At 37.1% G+C, this 23,459-nt stretch overlaps 1 protein-coding gene across 1 annotated transcript in view; it reads right to left on the minus strand.

The window, feature by feature from the left end:
• Positions 1-5,479: 5,479 nt before the first annotated feature.
• Positions 5,480-23,459, minus strand: part of LOC127441922 (heparan-sulfate 6-O-sulfotransferase 1-A-like) — a 228,689-nt gene continuing 210,709 nt past the window's right edge. The window contains exon 2 of the mRNA XM_051699495.1: positions 5,480-8,950. Within this exon, the coding sequence (XP_051555455.1) occupies positions 8,227-8,950 (724 nt within the window). The 3' untranslated portion in view covers positions 5,480-8,226. The remainder of the gene's footprint in view (positions 8,951-23,459) is intronic.

The raw sequence follows: 23,459 nt of genomic DNA on the forward strand, positions 1-23,459 counted from the left end.
GTGAAAAGAATACCATCCCCACTGTGAAGCATGGTGGTGGCTCACTGATGTTTTGGGGGTGTGTGAGCTCTAAAGGTAAAGGGAACCTTGTGAAAATTGATGGCAAGATGAATGCAGAATGTTATCAGAAAATACTGGCAGACCATTTGCATTCTTCTGCACGAAAGCTGCGCATGGGACACACTTGGACTTTCCAACACGACAATGACCCTAAGCACAAGGCCAAGTTGACCCTCCAGTGGTTACAGCAGAAAAAGTTGAAGGTTCTGGAGTGGCCATCACAGTCTCCTGACCTTAATATCATCGAGCCACTCTGGGGAGATCTCAAATATGTGGTTCATGCAAGATGACCAAAGACTTTGCATGACCTGGAAGCATTTTGCCAAGACGAATGGTCAGCTATACCACCTGCGAGAATTTAGGGCCTCATAGACAGCTATTACAAAAGACTGCACGCTGTCATTGATGCTAAAGGGGGCAATACACAGTATTAAGAACTAAGGGTATGCAGAATTTTTAACAGGGGTCATTAAATTTTTTTCTTTGTTGCCATTTTTGTTTTATGATTGTGCCATTCTGTTATAACCTTGAATATGAATCCCATAAGAAATGTGGGTGCATCCACAAACTTTTAATATGCTCAGGGTTGCTAGATAATAGATGCAACACCCCAATCAGAGACTTATCCTTGCACAAATTGGAAATATTCCGCCTTAAGTCATACTTAATTTATGCAATCTTGCAACCATACATGTGAGTGCACGCGCTTTCTCTCTGCAAAAAACAAACAAACAACAACTTAGCGCTCAGTAGTGCACGGAGGGGACACGCGAGTAAAACCAAGTGAGAGAGGAATATATTTATTCTTTGTGTTATTTGTAAAATGCTGAAGTCCCTCACACCTGTATGTGAATGTTACTCTGGCAGTAATCATTTATCAGTGTCATGCAGCCTGTTTTATTCAGTGGTGTGCTGAATGGGGTGCCAAACATTGACAAGACCCACATCATAACCCATGAGCATGTAAAAAGGTTGATAATGTTCTGAGAATAAAACAAGTAAACGGGTCCACTTTGCGGCCAACATTAAAATAAGCTTTTAGAATCTCTTTCCTGAATATTTTATTTTACTTTTAAACCAGACTCCTGATATAGAGTGTTAAATTGAATACTAAATTACCACTGCATTGAAGTATGGTAAAATAATCAATTAATAATTTTATTCAGCCTTAATTCAGTTTTACTAACACATGATAGAAAGTATAGCAGCAAAACTTCAAGCAATCGCAGAATGGTCCCATCAGTATACATTTCAGAAAATTGTGCATCATTCATTGAGTGCATGTCTGGGCTTAAAAGATATTATTTTCTCTGTTCCATGTTCTACTTAATGGCTGATGTGGCCCCAGTACCAAAATAATTGCACACCCCTGCTCAATTGAATATGTAAGACTAATACTGCAAATTGGCAAGCAAACACGACAATTCTTGCATTTTGTGAATGCACAAAATGCTGCATCAAACCTTATAAACTTGTATGATTTTGCAAATCAGAATGTCCTAATCTTCAGGCACTGTATTTTGCTGTCATTTTCAGCAACAGATCATTGGGAAAAATGCACAATAAATGTTTTGTACATTAAAAAAACAAACTTTTCTTTATGTTGTTTAAGTAGCATTTAAACATGATTTAATCTATTTAAAAATGTGCAATTATGCTACATCTCCACTTTATACAGAGCACCCTCATTGATTTTGATCTGGAACTGGGCCTGACTATACTACTAAAGTTAGGAAATAGCTTTAAATGGCTTTAAACTAACAACTTAAGCATTAAGGCTCAGCACAGCTGAGAGACACAACAGACTGATTAATTACACAAACTCAAGGCGCTTACCTCTTACTGGATTTTCTACATTAGAGAGGACATATTGTTCAAAATGGCGAAGGAGATTGCGGTTTCTATAGTGAATGACTCTTGCGCACCAGCTACCATGAAATAGGGAAGAATACCCCCGCTTGGACGGCTATTTTTCCACTGAGAAAATAGGATGAATTTGACCACAATTACATTATCTTTAGAAAGCTGACAGCATCTCTGCTTGGGAGTGGCAACAGGTGATGGCACATGCTCCATCTCTTTCTCTTTCTCTCTCTCACACACACACACACATCCTTGTTTTTTCTAATAACTTGATAGAAAATAGTTCCATGCACAAATGTGTTTTTATGACCGTACACAGTTTTTCCTATTTTTTATTTACCTTTTCATTGAACTGTTGTATATAAGCAATATCACACAAACAAGAGTGTGATCTGGCCCTACATCAGCACTGCTGTGATTCGGGCACAGGCACGAGGCCACAGGTAATCACAGCAGTGCTGATTTAGGGCCATATAGCATGATTGCAAGTGTGATATTGCTTATATACAACAGTTTAATCAGCAACTATGAACAACTATATATATATATATATATATAGTTTGTTCTGCATAGGAAAAAGACACTTGCGTTTGGAACCACATAAGGGTGTGTAAATGATGTCAGAAGTATCCTTTTTTTGGTGCATTATTCCTTCAGTGATAAACTTTACTGAAGGTCTGTGGTAAACTTTACTTGAAGACACTTTTACATTTTATTCTACAACATAAATTATAAAAATGATGCATTTGAAAAATTATGCATGCTTTAAAACTTAATGACTACAATGATTGTATGATTCGTCAAACATAAACTCACATTTAAGGAGCAAGCTACTGTATAAGTCATTATCATTCCTTGACTGAGGCACTCAACCCCAGGTTGCTCTATAGGATATTGTCCTTCTAATGAGTGTACTGTAAGTTCCTTTGGAAAAAAGCAACTGAGCTTGAGGGTTTGTTTAAAAGCAGAAAACGGAAGCTTGTATGTTTATTAAAAAAAAAACTTAAATGTAGTGTACTGTAAACCATATTTTTACTTGAGTTATAACATTGTCAAAATGATCCTTTTGTGGTGGGATTACTTTTATAGGTGTATGAACTTTTGGTTCTGCATTACCAATGTAATTCCAGTGGGAAAGCTTTGCAGAACTTGATGTAATCACATCAAAGTCAAAACAAGGCTTACATTTTTAGCTATCATATAGCCTTATAAACAATACCTTAACCTTTTAATACACAAGATGAGTAGTTTAAAATGGAATATTATTTTTATATACCAATAATACAATAGCTGTTATGTGATAGTATTATTTAAATTATTAATATTAAAATAGTCATAGGCTAATGCTATTATGCTTTTACTGTTGTAGTCGAATACTTACCATTGTGCAAAATTGCATAAATAAAAAACGTATTAAATATCAGTCCTGCATATCAGTTATTGTACATAAAAACAATCGGTATCGGTTATAAAAAAATAAAAATCGGTCAATCTCTAGTGAATAGTGACTGTCATTGCATGGAGAAAGTAGCTTGGACAATCTGCTAAATATCTCCTTTTGTGTACAACACAAGAAAGAAAGAAATCTTAGGGTTTGGAACAACATGAGGATGAGTAAATGGTAACAACATTTACATTTTTGGGTGAACTATTCTTTTAAATGCTTTATTTTTTTTCCCCACAAACTGAAGGCTGAGTCGAATTTAAAATCTGTGGTAAACAATGTCCATTGACATTAAGTTGAAAATAACCTGAAAAATTCCTTTAATTGTGCTTGTGTGAGTTTAGAAGGAATATGCCCACAGAATATCTACAAAAGTGAAACAATACAGACAGAAAGCATCAACATGCTTATATAAAAATGAAATGTTTTTTATTGGTGTCTTTGACGATCCATTTTTTTTGTAATGACGAGAAAAATACCCAGAGCAGATGAATGTGATGTGATGGATAAATGCATCCAGGAGCAGAACACTTTCTCTGCTGCAGAGCTCAGGCCTTCGCTCTTGCACACACACTCATTCTTTCAGAAACAATTTAAGTCACTTTGCTCGACTCACATTAAAGGCCCGGAACATACTCTATGCAAGTACGTGAATGCAAACGCATCTAGCTATGTAAGCTTGATTTCACACCTCGGTGCATTCTGAAATGTGTCAACATGTTGCATTATCAGTACTGCCACAAGGGGCGCTAGAGCAGTTAGTAGCATAAGCTGTCTTATTCTATGGCCAGTTTTCTCTTTCAGCTCAACAGCAGTTATGGCAGAGCAACAGTTTAAAGTTAGTTATCGAAATCAAACATATCGGGTTAACTGGCACAGGCATTTGAAGGTAACTATTTTGCCCCCTTGAACGCTGAGGTTTGACTTTAATGTTTAATGCATTGGTCAAGCATTTGCGTTCTTGCCTATAGTATGTTTCTTGCCTAACACTTCACACTGATTGGCTGGATGGAGTCAGTTTTGCATTGGGGAATTACCACAACAGGCTTCCTTGAAAAGCATTTCCCAGATATTTTCAGCTGAAAGGAATGACTGAATCACAATGAGATATTAATAAAGGGCTGCCTTGGATCATTCATGAATTATGCGAATCGTTCATGATAAGAAATTTGCACCTGTATAATGTAAAATACACTCTAGGCTTGGTTAAATATGTAATAAGAGTAGTCTGTGTTTATGGTTACTGAAACAAAAATATTCCCATTGCAGAACAGTAAGTAGAAGACATCCCTCAGAACATCTTGAAAGTCAGTTGAACAGGAAGGACACATTTCCAGTGGGGTAATTCTTCCTGATACCTTATTCACATATTGTTTGCTCGAGCATTGTGTTGTTTAGTTGTCAACTTAAAGAGGATATTCCGGGTTCAATACAAGTTAAGCTCAATCGACAGCATTTGTGGCGTAATGTTGATTACCAAAACAAATTATTTTGACCTGTCCCTCCTTTATTAAAAAAATAAAAAATAAAGAAGAAGAAAAAATTGAGGTTACAGTGAGGCACTTACAATGGAAGTGAATGGGGCCAATTTTTGGAGGGTTTAAAGGCAGAAATGTGCAGCTTATAATTTTATAAAAGCACTTACATTCATTCTTCTGTTAAAACTTGTGTATTATTTGAGCTTTAAAGTTGTTTATATTTTTGTTTTTACAGTCTTTTTAGGGTTTTAGGTGTAATGGCGAAGCTTGGGATCAATACCGTTTTCACATATCGATAATCAGAAGGTTTTTCCAATGATTTTCTTGATATATCAGATTTTTCACATATATAAATAGGGTTGCTTGTTGCACAATAGTCTTTTCAAACATATTTCTCAACACAACTTTGGTAAAGTGTAAGCGGCAGGGTTAATGGGTCGTGTCATCCTGCATCTGGCAGACGACATGGCACATTCTAAAATTCGAAACAATTATTTTCTTTGAAGGTACATACACACACCGCTGGCTCACCATCTCCAGAGGCTATTAAAAATTCTGCAGCGCCATGGAGCTCAACTCGCATAGTTACCCATTAAGTTTGACCCAAATCATTAATAAAGGACATAAGTATAAGTATCTTTCAAATACACATTGTATTTTTAGTTACAAGTATGTCTTTTGTGGTTTGACAGCTTAAATGAAAGACCTATTCAATGCTACATACAGAGAAATTTCATAATAAACATCGCCATTTCTAATCGTTCAGTTTGCACAGTTACACCAGTTTCATACACTAACTTGCAAACTCATTAACGTCACTTTGTAAATTCTTGAAGTAACTTTGGACTGCCATCAGCTTGTAATGTGTGTGTGATCTATCCCTTGTCCATCCCACCATTGGCTTCAGTTAATGTTATGTCGCCCCCTTGTGGTCTCCCAAAGCTATTATGTCAGACTACATTTAATGGAATGCAACTGGCAGTGAATTGAAGGCACACAAATTAAGCTTCTAATTTAAATGTTGGCTGATGTTAATAAATCGATGCCTTAAAGTATCAATAAAATAACGTGCCAATCGATAATCAATATTTTATGACATAATAGCATTAGCCTATGACTTTACACAGAAAAGGTTAGCAAGCGATGCTAACACACATATTGTTTACATCTTGTGGCTATACTTTTGAAACAGTGAGTATTTTAATGTTTACGGATTGGCCTCATTCACATCCATTGTAAGTGCCTCACTGTTACCCAGATTTTTCTTTTTCTTTTTTTTTCTTTTTTTAAGAAAAGGTGGGACAAGTCAAAATTAATTTCTAAGGTAATAAACATTATGCCACAAATGCTGTTGATTGAGCTTAACTTGAATTGAACCTCACATATTCCTTAAAAGGGATAGTTCACCTAAAAATAAAAACTATTGTCATCATTTATTTACCAACCATCAAGTTGTTCCAACAGTATGACTTTCTTTCTTCCATGGAACACAAAAGGAGATTTTGCTCTTTTTCATATAATGAAAGTGAATGGGGACTGGAGCTGTCGAGACTGAAAAATGACAAAAAAAGCACCACAACAGCAATCCATGACTCATGCAACTTGTATTCCCATGTGCTCATCCAAGACTTTGAATTTTACTTAAAATATAGTGCATGAGTCATAAGGATTACATTTATGGTGGTGCCTTTTTTGCCATTTTTGGACCACAACAGCCCCAGTCACAATTCACTTTGATTGTATGAAAAAAGATCAGCTTAGACATTCTACAAAACATTTCCTTTTGTGTTCCACACAAGCAAAAACAGTCAATGGAATGACATGAAGGCAAATAAATTACAATTTTTGGGCAAACGATTCCTTTAACAACAAAAAACTCATAGTTCACAAAGATTTGCATAAGGGGAGACATGTGACATCTTTCTTGTCCCTTTACTGGCTTCAGTCCCTGAGGACCATGGCAAGAGATTGGTCATGAGACACACACACACACACACATACATATTCATACAGATATTCATGAATACTTGCTTATTCATACAAGTTTGGTAACACCCAAAAACACTTGCATACTTACTGTAGAACAGTTTTTTAAAACATTCATTGTATATACACATACAGACATTCCTTATCCACTTGCATTCAAAATAATGATTCATCTATGAGAATTGAGAATGGTGATGACATTTATAAAGGCTGCATTTGCGGCCTTCTGCTCCTTCCTTTTGCTTTTTGGTTTCATGAGCTCTCTATTACACATACTAGGGCTGGGCAATATATCGAATATCAACAAAAGGCTGAAAAATATTGATATACAATTTTTTTTTTAGGTATATCACCCAGTCCTAGAAGCTCAGAAACACAAAGCTAATCCCTACTAAGTGTAAAATAAGACACAGTTTCCTCTTTGGGTCTCCACTTGCTCCCTTTAGGCATAAGACAATAGCCACGACTCAGCTACTACGAAATGGCCTGGATTGGATGCTTAGGCTTGGTGCCATGTCAACCTCGAATTTGTCATGGCCAAGAGCATCAGGCAAGACATCTGTCAGATTGGACAAATGAAATACCTCCAATTGAGGTGTGCTCTCACATTCTGTAAGATTATATTAGTACACATATCTAATGGGTGTCTAATCCAGTATGTTGAAAGCTTTAAATAATGGCTATGGTCCACGTCCTGTCTGTGCGTTGAAATTTGTGACCGACGCACAAATACAAAACAAGCAACAGAACAGACCTTTTCAAGTCATCACTGATTTTGAAAAGCTAATAAATTGCATCCAATAAGTGTTAGGCAGCTCTGTTGGTCTCAGTGCTGTGAGAATACCTCTTCGAGGAAAGGGAAAATCCCTTTAAAAATAATAAAAACAAATAAGAGCATTATAAACTAAAACATAAAGAGACAGACTTCTATAGTCACAAATTCATGGCTGAAATGGCAGCAGACATTTAAGCAAATACCTCTATACAATTTAAACCTGTTCATTATTTTAAAATCTGCAGTGAATATAATTCCCATAATCTTTACATTTGTTTCCTCATTTTCTTCATTGGGTGATTAGGCCCATTGAAGTCTTCAGGCTCAGTGCTTTAGTTAGTCAGTTCTATTTCTGACATCTGGCAAACAAAGTCTTCACGGCAAATACCGTGCCAGTGTTTCCCACAATTCTAGTCCTTCCTTGCAGAGACAGAGATATCCTGGAGCATAACAGAAGGGGGGAGGGCCATATTTGACTTGTTTTTAAGGACAAGGTGGTGGCGCTAAAGCCCTGTCTATTTCTATGTCTCTGTTTTTGTCACCTGCTTAACTTGATCTGGGGATTGAAGCTGTTTTCTCCTCATCAGCCAGTATTTCCCGTTCCCCTCCCCCCAGCTCTGCTACCAGCGGTTGATAATGTGATTCATGTAGTCCTCTGTGGGCAAGCGCAAAGCCTCAGACTCAGTCGCATCATCCTTGGATATTGGATCGGTGCTGGCCATCCGACGAAAAGGAAAAAGTGCGGGCTGGTTCTTTAGACGTTGCTCTCTTCGCTCAAGTTGCCGCTTGTACATGTAGCGCTGCTGAAAAAGATCCCTGGCGTAGTCATACAATTGCATGTCCAAATCGTTAAGCTCCTCGATACGTTGAACTGTATCGTTATCCAGGTCGACGCCAGCGGCCCGCGTGCTGTTGTACTGCATGAAGGGCCGGATGAACTTGAGGCGGAAAGTCCGTTCGAACAAGTACTGCGTTTTGCGCTGATATTCGGTTAATCCGAAGAAGGCCATGTCACGGAGGTTCTTTTTCGCTGACTCTAGTAATATCTGGGCGCGTTTCTTTTCTGGGATAAACGACATGTTGTAGCAGCCCACCAGGCTGAGGTCGGCTAGCATGCGCACCTGTCGGTTGTTCGCCAGATTGTACGGACAGTCCATGAACTGCTGTAGTGTGCAGCCCGACCAATCGTTCCCCTCGTAGCAGGGTGGCAGCTCCTCAGGTGTGGGTGTTCGCCCGTCACACATGTGCAGGGAGGTTTTCCATGTGGCCCCACGCTGGACATGCCTCCATTCGCTTAGGTAGCGAGACACAGGGTCCCGTAACAGAGTGATGTAGTAGAACTTCCTGTAGGAATAAAGAAATAAAGAAATGATTAGGGCACAAGTAAATAGGAATACACAATATTCTCAGCGAGTCCACTGTATTTCGCAAGGTGGGTGGAATTTCCGGTTGGCTAGCGGAAGTGCGATCGGTTGCCATTTTGTGTGTAGCTGGTCACTGCTTGCTTGTGTGTCATGCGGTTAGATTCTAGCTTTCTAAATGTTGAAAGATGTCTTTAAAATTCCCCTGACAATGTGTGCAGTTAATGGTTATCCTAATAATAAAGCAAAACTAAAGTTTTATCTAAAACAGCAATGTTATGATCAGAAACTACTCGCAAAGCACTCCAGGCCCAGATGCTGATTCTTCCATCGGTTGCCTTCTGTTTGAAAAAGCTTTGAAATAATTTGTTTGTGTGCTCTTTTCACTTTTTGGCAAGTCAATGGGGGGATTACTTATATTATCCACCGTTACGGTCCGGCTATGATAGACGTCCAGAAATGGAGTGCAATGAGTTACATAAACGATAGCATTATTGTGCTAAGAGGTGTGTGTACATGTGCTGAAAGTTAATTAGACATTTTGAGAATTTGTTCATTTCTATTCAGCGTTGGCCTTTGTGAATGCTTCACGTGTTTTGAAATGGCATTATTACTGAGTATAAAAAGGAACTGTGTTTTTCCTGAACTGTCTGTTAGTAGTGACAATGTTTTCAACTGTTTTCATGCTGTGATGCTAAATGGATAATTCTATAGTGGAAGACCATAATTATTAGATGAGACATGTACAGTAGTGAGATGTTTTATCACGTTTGAAATTAATTGTATTATGATTTTCCTTTTTTCCTGCATTTTTCCTGACTCCAGTTCACTTTGCAGAATGTGCATGTCTTCCCTTAAGGGGAAAAGTTGATTTGGAAAACATTGTGGACATTAATTCAGTATCAATTCAATTTATTTGTACAGTGCTTTTAATAATACATACTGTTTTATAGTCGCTTTACAGAGAACATTGAACTTTTGTGTACAATGTTTATAATGTATGTCCAAATAAATGTTTATTTGTATTGCATGTAGTTCTTTTTGTACGGTATAGTTTACTGTGTGGCTGCACAAGAACAATAAATTCAATCTATCAACAGGATCAGTTGTTCAGTCAACACTAAAACATTTTATGTAGGTTATATCATTTAGATATGGATATTATATATGTAAACTAACAATTATAACACTAGAATTGAGTTTACTACACATTGATCTCATGCAAATTATTTGTATTTTATCCGAAAAATGGCAGCATGACAATCTCATCGCCTATGTCCTGTAATACACGAGCAACCTGCTGTCTGGACCTCTCCTGTATCTGCGGTAAGTACATCTCGGTACAACAAACTCTTCAGGTTCTGACTAGACTCAATATATGCTTTAAAATAACCATAATTATCTACAGTTCTCAAAACATGTCCAACTTTACAGCTGTAAAGGCGCTAATAGGCTGCATAGCTTTTCAGGTTAGTCTGCTCAAGTTCATCCATCGATGGATAAAGACAAAATAACAAAATGCTTCTATATTTGTGATATTTAGCCATCATCCTGAAATCCATAATCATTAACAGATAGGTGAGGAAGAAAAATATCACCTCGCTATAATTCTGTGATCATTTGTTCTCAAGTTTCCATCATTTATAATGCTGCATTAGTACATAACATAATGATTGTTTACACTTAACTGGACGTTCCACCCATATCGCCCACAAAACATCATGGGATTGTGGATAGGTTAGGATGATTAAAACTTGGTCAAATAGTGAGGCCAACTAGTTAATCTAGATATTTTTAAAGATTATATACACTACAGGTCAAAAGTTTTGAAACACTTACTCATTCTTTATTATAATTATTTTTTTTTTTTTTTCACATTTTAGAATAATAGTAAAATCATTAAAACTATGGAATAACATAAATGGAACTATGGGAATTATGTTGTGACTAAACAAAATCCAAAATAATTCAAAACTGTGTTATAATTTAGCATCTTCAAAGTAGTCACCCTTGCCTAGAGTTTTCAGAAATGTACTCTTGACATTTTCTCAACCAACTTCTTGAGGTATCACCCTGGGTTGCTTTTTAAACAGTATTGCAGGAGTTTCCATCTATATGCTGGGCGCTTATTGGCTGCTTTTCTTTATTATTTGGTCCAAGTCATCAATTTCAAAAACTTTTTTTTTTTTTTATTAAATTTTAGATTTATAATGAAATAAATTAATTTGTCTGCAAAACTAATTTCAAACATTTAAGCATACGCCTTCAGATCAAAAGATTTTTAAGATCATGTGAAACATTTCGGTTTCAAAACCGAGTTTTCAAAACCGGTAGTGTATATATATATATATGCTAAAACATGCTACCAACACCTAGATACATATTAAAACATGCAAGCAATGCCTAGCAACATGCTAAAACATGCTAGCAAAGCCTAGCTACATGCTAAAATATGCTAGCAATGCCAAATAAAAGGCTAACAATGCTTAACAACTGCCATGTCTAGCCACATGCTAGCAACACCAAGCTACATTCTTAAACATGATAGAAACATGCTAGCAATGCCTAGTTACATGCTAAAAATGCTAGCAATGCCTAGCAAAATACTAAAACATGCTAGCAACACCTAGCTACATGCTTAAACATGCTAGCAGTGCCTTGCAACATGCTAGCAACTCTTAGCTACATGTTAAAAATACTATCAGTGCCTAGCTACAAGCTTAAACATGCTAGTAATGGCTAGCTACATGCTAAAACATGCTAGCAATGCACAGCAACATGCTAGTAGCCCCTCACTACAAGCTCTGGCACAGTTTATCTAGCTAGCTGGTTGTTTGACTTACTGAATTGTCTGTATAAACTTCATAGTTTTCAAACTAGTTTAAACATTCAGACAAGGCTTTATCAAGCCAACATCAAACTTTATTTCTAGTTAATCAAATATTTCAGACAACCTATCAACTAGTTGATATTGGAAATATGTAGTTTTCCACTACCCTACAAAATAAATCATTCCATTTCTAACGCCGGTTTCACATATCCTCCGTGAGTGTGGCGTGAGCAGTGCGTTTTCATTTCGCTGCCATTTTAACAGATTACACCCTTCACATTGCAAGTGTGAGTCGTAAGGTGAAGCGTCCCAGAAGTGGCAGTGAGCGGACAGTTTCGGCGCCGAGCCTATTTTTGCCACGCGGCTCACGCTGGACTCAGAAGCTCTGGGTGCAGTAAAAAATTTTAATAATCAGAGGATTATAGAAAATAAACAAAAACAGATAAAAAATATTTAAACTGAACCTGCAATACACTACAATTTATAGGTCTGTGCGCATTCAAACACAAAATAATTAATTAAATAAGGGAAAGAATAAATAAATAAATAAACTACAGGACTTTTGCCCGTGTTGTATATATACAGAGACAGTTTAGAAGAGACAGACAACTGATATTAAAATGAATGGGAGAAATTGGAATGCTCGCCTTACAGATAAAAGAGCCAATCACCTTTTAGATAAAGATACTGCCTGTCAATCAACTCAAGAACATGCATGCACATTAGCTGCTCCAGCCTTTTTAAAGTAATCTGAGGTAAAGCAGCACAATTTATGATACTGTTGTTGTGAGATTTTACTGCTGACTTTAAATATGTTCTTTGATCATAATCATGACCAGCCATTTTGGAAATTTCAGTCTTTCCCCATTCAAGTAGATAGGAGCTGTACTTTTGTGCCACTTGTTTACAAAAATAAGCTGCCCAGCCTGCCCGAGAGCATTCTAAAGAAGACTGCAGAGTGGACTGACTTGAACTGAAAGAAGCTTTGCTATATTAACCAATCACAACCAAGTACACTGATAAACAAGTTCAAGTGACTGCCCGCCATTGCCGTAGGAACCTAGAAAAGTGACGGCCAATATGAAAGACCAAACACGACGCATTGCTCACGCCTCACTCACGGAGTATGTGTGAATCCGGCGTAACAGCGGGAGCAACTGTCAGTCCACTAGGAAAGAATGTTGCTGACAACTGTGAGTCATTAACATTTTCTGCACATGGTTTTGTATAGATTTTATTGACTCATTAAAAAGCAAGCAGAGTGTAATTGTTTTTCCTCTCCCACACTATTATTCAGACGATAAATGTCTGTACTGCAGCAAAGGACCAACACTAGACTGGTAGGCAAGAATTATAAATTCTTATCCCTCCAGCATGAAAATAATTTCAGTGCGTGTGATCACAAACAATCGTAAAGGGGATTGAACTGTAGAGCTCTTGATTCTTATATGCTTCAGTAAGACTTCATAATGCAGATGAAAAGAGCATAACATGTCCCACAACACCTCTCTCTTCTATTTTGAACCTGCACTCCTATACTAAATTTGTGAAGTCTTGGATGTGTCCCTCTTGTGCACTTGAGTGGAAACATGTAGAGCACATGAAGAGAGCCGAATGAATCAGACTACATTAATGTAGTGGGCTAATATGGAGCAGGGGAGAATGGGCTTATTTATTATAACAGCCGTAGTGGAGAACATGATTTTATTAATCTGTGATTGTCAAGAATGCAGACGGCAACAAGTCTACCATAAGCTTCCACATTATGTACGATGTTGACCCTCAGGGTAAACGCAGAGTAAAAACTCTGCCTCCCTCTCACACATAAACACACAAACATGCACTCAACCACTCTGCAGAAATTCCTGTTCTATCATCAGATATCAAAAATCAGTATCTTTGTCTTGTTTTCCTCTAAAAATATCCTGAAAATAAGATAAATTATCTCAGTGGTAAAGTTTCTGTGAGATAGTAAAGGAAAACTGAGTGCTCCAAATCACCTGAGAAATATTTTCCCTGACAATATTTTAGCAACCATGACGTGTGTCCTGTATTTCTGTCTGCTGTATAGAATCAGAACTAGTGATGTTCGATATGCGAATGAATAAGTCTTTTGAGTCTGTTCTTTTCAGTGAATTAGCCAAACAGGTTAGCAACACTTAGTGGTTGTATACTTACACCATAGAGTTCTGCTGTAAGCGTTTAACGGTCAACACAGTAAAACTTCAAGTCTTGTTTCCAGAGAATGTATATTAAATGTCTTGTTTAATGAAATCTTACCAAGTGTATTTTGTATTATTCCATTATCAGATATTTTCCCACTTGTTTTAAGCATAAACCTCACTAAATGTATTATTCTATTTTTTTTTTTTTTTTTTTTTTTTTGCAAGGTAAAATTTTCACATTTAGAAACACAATCTCACTACTGTCTGGCAATTGTACGACTCGCACACACAAACCAGAATCCAAATTCTGCTAAAAGTTCAGTGTCCTACAGTGTGTTAGACATACTCTGGAAAAGCAGCCAATGTTAAACACACTTCCCTCTCAATGAATCATAGTCTTGCTTTGTAAACATCACTCTTTTCTTCCACTCTGTTCTGTTTATGCTCTCTCTGGCCACGTCCACACTAATATGTTTTCATTTGAAAACGCACCTTTTTCTCTCTGTTTTGGCATTCCGTGCACACTGAGACGGTGTTTTTGACAGCAAAAATGGAGGTTTCTCGAAAACGCTCTCCCAAGTGGGTACATTTGGAAACGCTGTCTTCGCGTTGTAGTGTGGAAACGGTGATATCTGAAAACAATGGGATATTTGTTGTAATGTGATGCAGCCATGTGATCCATTCAACCCAAAACAATCAAGATGGTGGCCCATGTTGCAGTGGCATTGTTGTGCCTGCTGTTTACTTTGATAGCGTTGTTTAAGATAAATGCTACTTTGTACAACATTCACATTGCATTCCTTCAAAGGCGATGGGAAGTTTACTCGGAATTGCTGTCCGACGACGGAACACAAGAAAAATTGTGTTTCACACCATAAATGGAATGCAGATTTTTCACATACACATTAAAGGGATTTAAGAGTTTTCATTTGTTTTAGTGTGGACGAGCAATTTTTGGAAAACGCTTGAAAACGGCAGTGTAAACAGTGAGCGTTTCGAAAACGAAAACGCCGTTTTCAAATGTTTCCAGATTAATGTGGACGTAGCCTCTGTCTGATGTCTGTTCATACACAGATCTTTCAAAGACAGATGACAGAATTTGGGTGATAAAAAAAGAAGGGGGAAAAAAGCCACAGAGTAGGACAAAAAGCTGGGAAACAAAGAGAATAGAGTAATATGGGTTGTGTTTGGCATTCACAATATATCTGTGACCTTATCGGTAACAGCCATCTGTAGTGTTTTTTAATTGTCATATCAGTCTGATTAGGCTGACTGGATTAGGATTGGAAGTAATGGAAGCAGTTTTTCCAGTTCAAACTGTAATATTTGGAAGCCTAATTTCACTAGAGTATGTCATTACAATTAGTGTGAATGGTATATTCTATTTAAAAACAGCATATATTCACATCAGCAATCATATTGGTTATTGGCCGTAACATAAAAATAATTATCCTCCATACCTAATTGTCTATAGGTCAAATTAGAAAGAGACCAAGCATCAGTAAATGAAAGCTATACTACTGAACTGTAGTATGTAACAAGAAGCAAGAAAGAGAAATTGCAAATTTCTATACTCTACATGCTGTGTTAAACACCAACAAAATAAAAATAGCACAAACATATACTTTTCTGTGCACACAAACACATGTATAGACATGCACGCACACCCAAACCGTCTTAATTAAACACACATAATGGATGTGTGTGGCCAATGGCATGACGCAGTTTAAAGTTGTCACAAATGGCCAAAAGGGACAAGAACAGTCTTAAAACACACACACAGTTCTGAGCACAGACTGATGGCTCCTGCCAACTCAATTAAGACGAGCTGTTCTGATATACAGCAGCATTCAGCATTATTCTATAGAGAGAGAGAGAGAGAGAGAGACTTCCATTAACCATCATTTCCATCCCAGAATGTACCAGCCCATAAATAATCTTAAAATTCTCCCTCTGATTTGAGCACTTTTTCTCTTGCTTTCTCTGTTCTCCTCTCCTCTTTGTTCACTTTAATGTATTCCATCCTCCTGGTTTACATGTTCACCACCACCCTATCGGATGACCTTTTTCCTCTGTTTTCAATCATCATGCATCTAAAGTCACAGTCCTCTGGGGCATTGCTGAGTCGTGAGCAGATTACTAAAGTGTAGTTCATGCCATGACCACTTGGTGGCGATACACACACAGGATTCCCTGGGATTATTCTTTATCAAAGACGTACTTGCATATACTACCATCAAACACAAATTTAGAGCCTCAGTAAAAAATTAAAAAGAAAAAAAAGTCACATTTAAGTACACACCACCAGAGCAGAATTTCATTAAGGAGAACTAAATGGCACAACAGTCATAGAGAGCCTTTGAGAAAGAAAGAGAGATAAAGAGAGTGTGTGGTGGGTAAGGGTCATAGTCATTGTCCTAGTAGTGCAACAGGGAAAATTACAGAAAACTGCTGGCACAAGCATAGCCAGTAATGGGGTAATTGGCCCCTTTTCATAATTTTACATTTTGTGTTATAACTAAATTAGCAAATGTTTCCATTTTCCCCCATGATAATATATTGGATGATCATCATGTACAAGCTAAACCTATGTCTATATATATTACAGTTAAAAAGTTAATGCACACTGTTCCCCATTGTTATTTTTTGTGCAGTGTCAGAGAAAAAAACTCACACTCAGGACCTTAGAGGACTAAAATGTCCACATCAAAAAACTGGCATCAAAATATTATATATTAATATTATTTTCCACTTTCACTGACTTTCTGATTTTTTAACCAACATCAGTCCTGATCATAACTACCAAATCTTCATTCATTTTCAGGATTTTAACCCTTTAAATGCTAGTTTGTTTACATATTGCCATTGTTGTTTTTTACAAACACACACAAATTTCTCAATACGCACACATATAAAACACACTCTGACATCCATACCAACACACCCACTCAATTTTAGCTGCATCATTTATTCAATTGGCCTGCAGTGCTCTATAATACAGAAAACAGAAAATAGGAAAAAAGCATGTATTTGCTCCATAGGCTAAACATGAGAAAAATGGCACCATCTGGTGGAAAATATTAAAATTTTTAATTTTGAAGCCAGGGCTCCAGAATGAAAGCATAATATCATAGAATTCATGATTTTATGCTTTAATGGCACTGGGATCAAATATTGCAGTTGTCCTGAAGGTCCCGCGTGTAACTATTTTGTGTACACAGTGTTTTATAGATGTATTTTAGGAACGGAGGTTGAAATATCAAAATTCCCCCAAAAATACACACCTTTGGCAAAATTTATGCTGTTGGCATTAACACAGCCAAAATGATTGAAAAAACAAAAATGAAAAAGAACAAAATGTCCTGAAGGTCACACAAGGGTTAAAGAGAGGTCCACAAGCCAATAAGGATGTAATTGCTTGTCTGCCACAATCTCCAATATTAATAAGTTTTTGTGTCCAGCCTAATTAATTTAATGAAAAAGGCACAGATAAACCCACACATGCTGATCAACATGTATGGTCCCTTAGTAATAGTGGGTGTTAGCTTAAGTTTAGAATCAAAAACTCTTCCAAAAGCTGTTCTTTCTAAAGCAGCACAACAGAAAAGTACACCTTATCTAAGAACTGTATTTATCTTGGAAAATGATACTATTGTCTCAGTAAAATGGTAGATTTACTGTAGCTGTCATTCCTATAAGAGATTGTATTGTATGTGAGTCTTCACTGATAGCATGTGTATGTGTTTGAGTGTATATTTTGTGTGCAAAGAGGTGGATGCAGGCACTCCATGAACATCAGCACTCGTTTTTTTGCTGTATTGTACATCTGACTCTGATGGAATCTGGGGAAATCTGTCTCTCAGCAAAGCATCATTAAAAAATGTATGAGCAATTTCCTCAGTCACAAAAACAAACACCTGGAGGGAGACAGTGCGGAAGAGTCACAATTCACAACAAAACACACATTGAGCCTGTTTACATGCACACCAATATGCTGTCAACTCCCCAAAATCAGGTTATTTAAAAAATCAGACTAAGCAAGAAAACCGGGTTTACATGAGATTTGAAATAATCGAGTTATTCTTTGCTTTTGATGTAAATTCGTGAAGAGGCATGCACACAATACCTTCATTCTTTAGATAAGCTGGTAAGAACACCAGAACAAAGGTGTTTACATGCAACATGAAATCGGGGTAATGGGCAAAAATCTACCTGTGTCAACCGGTTTATTCTTCAGCGGTCTGTGACCTTAAGGCAATAAAGCCGTTTAATGCGTTTACATGACCACACACGTTGTCGGCTTATTAAGCATAATCAGTATAAGAACGTGCATGTAAACGTGCTCACTGACTCTACACCAGTGGCTCTCAACTGGTTTTGCTTCGGGACCCAGATTTTACATTGGACATCAAGTGGGACCCAATATAGTAAAAAAAATAACCTTTATTTAATGTAGCCTGGGTTGCATTTTATTTATATTGCATAGTTTTTTTTCATGGTTTTCAAGTATAAGGGCATATATCAAGTGACATTATTTTTTGTTGTTGATGTATAGTCTTAGAGGTCCAGTACTTGGCCTTATATTTACAGTGCAATGCCATATAAGCACAGGTATGAAAATGGATGTCTCCTTATTATTGTGTTTAGGTCAATGCAGCTATAGTACTGTAGTCCTAAAAAACAAAAAAAAAAAAACAAAAAAAAAAAAAAAAACTATATATATATATATATATATATATATATATATATATATATATATATATATATAGGTCCGGTTGATGCGCACGTGCTCCAGAGATAAAATAAAGCAGAACAGAACACTGGTGCTAATGGCTCCATGATGGCTCTTGCCACACTGGCAAAAAAAAACAAAAAAAAAACACAGACTTCGAGAAGCATATTTAGCACGTATAAAGCGCAGAACACGTGATTTTCATTACATTTGCTTCGCCAGCCCAACAGTTTGCTTGGGTGGCCGCCAAAAAAGTTTCAATGAAAGTAGGACCATGGTATTATCCGAACAGACCTGCGACCCACAAGTTGAGAAATGCTGCTCTACAACACTCAAAACACCCCATACTGCCTCATTTCCCTATCTGCTGCTGTCTATCACTCAACCTCACATCCTTTTCTGTTGCTATCCTACTACAAATGAAGTGCCTCACAGCACTATCACATACAATATTCCAGCTTTTTGATATACGATATTTAAGCTCTCTTTATGCAGATTTTGTTAACAGTGGGTGTGCTCACTCCCATTTTGGAGCTCTGTGCATTCTGCCTTGACTCATTTACATTTATGTTAATAGTAGACACTTTCAATTAGCATCCAACTTACAATTAAGTGTGCAAATCACGTTAATGCTAATTGCCAGGACAGGTAGAGCTGAGAATATGTGGCACTTCTAAGCTATGCATCAAACGCCAGATAGAAGCTCATAGGAAAAGCAAATACAATTATAATCTACTAAAACATACCCGACTTGTCTTCAGGGACTTGCCTTTGGCAATGAAATATGTTTGTATACATTAGCATCCTAGACATGTGTTAGCTTACAAATGGCAGGATTTTAAAAAGTCAATAAATCTACATCTGTTTCTTGGTTTCTTCTTGGAGTTTAAGTCCCAACATAAAGTGCGTTGTACATTCTATGCTGCAGGAACTGCCATTTATTTACATATGCTTTTTGTGGCAGACACTTTTATCTAGTGACGTACGATGCATTCAATGTATGGTTTTTATCAGAATGTCTGTTTCACGGGAATCAAAACCATGACCTTGGTGTTGCTAGCACAACGCTCTACCAGTTGAGCTACAGATGCAGCAAATTTTTGCTCATTATTGTAAGTCACTTTGGTTAGAAATCTGCTAAGAACATACATGTATCCCTCTTCTGTGCTATACAATATGCCCACTCAAATGTAAAACGTCAATCCTCAGATGTAAAAGTGAAAATTGTGTCCTCATCTGTATCAAGCCATATGATGTGCCATATGAGGACATGGTTCTTCCACAGAAACACAATCAAACCCAAAGCAAATCAGCATGTCAAATCACTGCTGGGGATTAGCAGGCCATGTCTGTGATGGTCATTAGATTATGAAGAGGATGTTTAATGATGTGTACAGCTCAGTAATGTCAGTTTGTTTGGAAATAGCTGAGAGCACTAGGCAGTCCTTCAGTGTGCCATGCCCAAGTTAATGGTCAGTAAGTCTAATGAGAAAAAATAAAAAATAAAAATATGAGCTGGATGTCTCTCTATCAGCCTTTTTCTCAGGGTGTCTCAATCCCCTCCTTAGTTTAGTAGTAAGTGCACTACCCAGGCTGTATCTCATCCCCGTCCCTAGTCCCCTATACTGTGAATCAGTATATCATGAACATGAATTTGGGCACTAGCAAGAGTGTTGGTCACTGAACATTGGGACACTGATTACTTGCAACACAATTACTCTTTAAAATGCTGCTGGTATAAATCGAGGATTTCTGGTAGTCATCAAAATTTGTTTCTGTTGTACATGATAAAACTACAGCACTATTAGGATAGAGAACATAATAAATGAACAAATAAATACAAATAAAAAGGGGTGTTTTTCCCCCATGATTTCTATACTATAATACTTTACCCTTCTGTTTTGTGAGAAACAACCATTCTGTTCAGGTCTATAACAGACCCAGTAAAGTAGAGAATATTTACAGCATGCTTCCCTTTTGATTATAACCATGAACATTGACGTAGGCTTGTTGGAAAGAGTGCCACCTATATGTCAGTGATGGTACTATTCTTTAGTAGTATATATATCTGACTGAAATTCTTACACATTGTATCTGTTAAAAGCAACTACAGAATCATGGATTATACTCTAAAAGTTTTCACAATATAAATGTCAGCAGATGAAAAATGAGTAAAAAATCCCATAGACTTCTACTGAAAAGCTCCCCACACATATCTAATGATCAGGAGATGGTCTGTTTTGGCCAGTGAGCAACACCCTAGCAACCATTTATTAATGCCTTAGCAACCACCGAGCAACCCCCTAAGAACCTAAAACACCCTCACATTGCATAAACAAGTCAAGTATCATAAAAAATTTAACACTCCCTGGTCAGTGCCCTGACTAATAAAATAGTGAGCTGACTGAGACACAGCCTTAGTGTTTTGCATGTGCGCGCACGCACACACACACACACACACACACACACACACACACACACACACATGTTGCCGTGGACTCTCCATAAACATAATGATTTTTATACTGTACGAACTAAATATTCTATCCCCTAAACCTAACCCTCACAAAAAACGTTCTGCATATTTACATTTTCAAAAAAACATTGTTTAGTATGTTTTGTTTTATGTTTTTTTAAGCGAACATAAACACACACACACAAACACACACACCAAAATGAGTGACATCTCTAATCAGAACTCTACACATCCTCTCCATGAAAGAGGCCTTAGAGGGAGGAAAATATTAAGGGATTCTGGGAATGTTATTAAAAGAAGACATCCATACATCTTTCCTTTCAGTCAGTCGGTCTGACTCATTCTCTCAATGTAGGTTTAACAAAGTAACTAACCTCAGGCTGGTCTGTATATGTAATAACAGCATGTCTGAAAATGTTTCTGTACAGCAGGGCAGAAATATCTCTTTCCCTTTCTCTTCTTCTCCCTTCCTTTTTTCTTTCTGGAAGTCACAGCTCAAGCCCTGAGCTAATTAGGATGTGCTGATTGATTAGGCTGCAGTAATTAGCTTTTGTGATGTAAATGAAGCTTTCATTGGTCTGAAATTGATTAGCCACTGTCTGTCCCCAGGGACCGGGCGGCACAGCATTCTGGATTGAGAGCCACCGTTTGTGCCCATCCTTCTCTCTCTCGCCATCGACTCTCAATGTTTGTAATCAAATACTATAATGGACTTCAGTGAAGTGCCGTAAAAAGAAAACTATCGATGTCAAAACAAGTAGAATTTTCTCTCCACTCTGACATAATGTGCTGGTACAGAGTGAGAGATCTGAAGAGATCTCTGGAGAGTGTCTGTTTTGTGCCTTGTTAAAAAAGCCACAGCTCAAGATTTGGAGAGTTGTCATGTTTAGCGTTTGGAACGTTACTTTGAAAAAAATACGTTTTGCAGTTCCTCACAATAAATTATTGTTTTACTACAGTGACATTGTAGTAGCCATGTTTTTTTGGCTGAAATCATGGTTTTACAATAGTAATACTGTAGTAATCATAACTGTAATAACCATGCTTTTTTGGCAGAAACCATGGTTTTACTATAGCAATATTTAAGACTGTAATAACCATGTTTCTTTTGAGAGAAACCATGGTTTTACTGTAATAATACTGCAGTAACCATGACTGTAGTAACCATGTTTTCCTGTATTATTTCTATGGATTCAATACAAATACCATAGCTGAAATATAGTTAATATAGGTACATTTGGTACCTATTGTCACAATCTGTCTCCCTCATTTTCTTCAAGGACTCTTATTTTGAAGTTTTCCCCTGCACTACGTTTCCCATAGTTCACTGCCCTTATCACTTCCATCGGTTCATCTTCATCCGCACCTGCCTTCCATTCCCTCATTAGTGTCCCTGTGTATATATATATACCCTCTAGTTTTGTTCATCATTTGTCAGTCCTTGAAGCGTTATTTTGTGAAGTGTTACGTTGAGTTATTGTTGTGTTACGTTAGTATGTTGAGCTTGATCGTTTGTTTCCACTCCAGCGTTTATTATTAAAGGATTAAAAGAATCTACTCCTGCGTCTCCTCTCTTCCTCTTCAACTCCAGACACCAACGTTACACCTATAGTAACCATGGTGTAGTTAAACCATGGTACATTTTTGAGTTACAGTAAGGTTGTATTTGTTGACATCAGTTAACAGAATAGTTAGCATAAACTAACAATGAACAATACTTAACAAAATGTATTAGCTTTAATTAATGTTAATTCTACATATACTGGCGGCCAAAAGTTTGGAATAATGTACAGATTTTGCTGTTTCAGAAGGAAACTGGTACATTAATTCACCAAAGTGGCACTCAACTGATCACAAAGTATAGTCAGGACATTACTGATGTAAAAAACAGCACCATCACTATTTGAAAAAAGTCATTTTTGATCAAATCTAGACAGGCCCCATTTCCAGCAGCCATCACTCCAACACCTTATTCTTGAGTAATCATGCAAAATTTGGTACTAGAAAATCACTTGCCATAATATCAAACACAGCTGAAAGCTATTTGGTTCATTAAATAAAGCTTAACATTTTCTTTGTGTTTGTTTTTGAGTTGCCAAAGTATGCAATAGACTGGCATGTCTTAAGGTCAATATTAGGTCAAAAATGGCAAAAAAGAAACCGCTTTCTCTAGAAACTTGTCAGTCAATCATTGTTTTGAGGAATGAAGGCTATACAATGCTTTTTTACAATATTGAAATTGCCAAAAAACTGAAGATTTCATACAAAGGTCTACACTACAGTCTTCAA

Source organism: Myxocyprinus asiaticus, chromosome 6, assembly GCF_019703515.2.
Source record: "Myxocyprinus asiaticus isolate MX2 ecotype Aquarium Trade chromosome 6, UBuf_Myxa_2, whole genome shotgun sequence".
Taxonomy (NCBI): Eukaryota; Metazoa; Chordata; class Actinopteri; order Cypriniformes; family Catostomidae; genus Myxocyprinus; species Myxocyprinus asiaticus.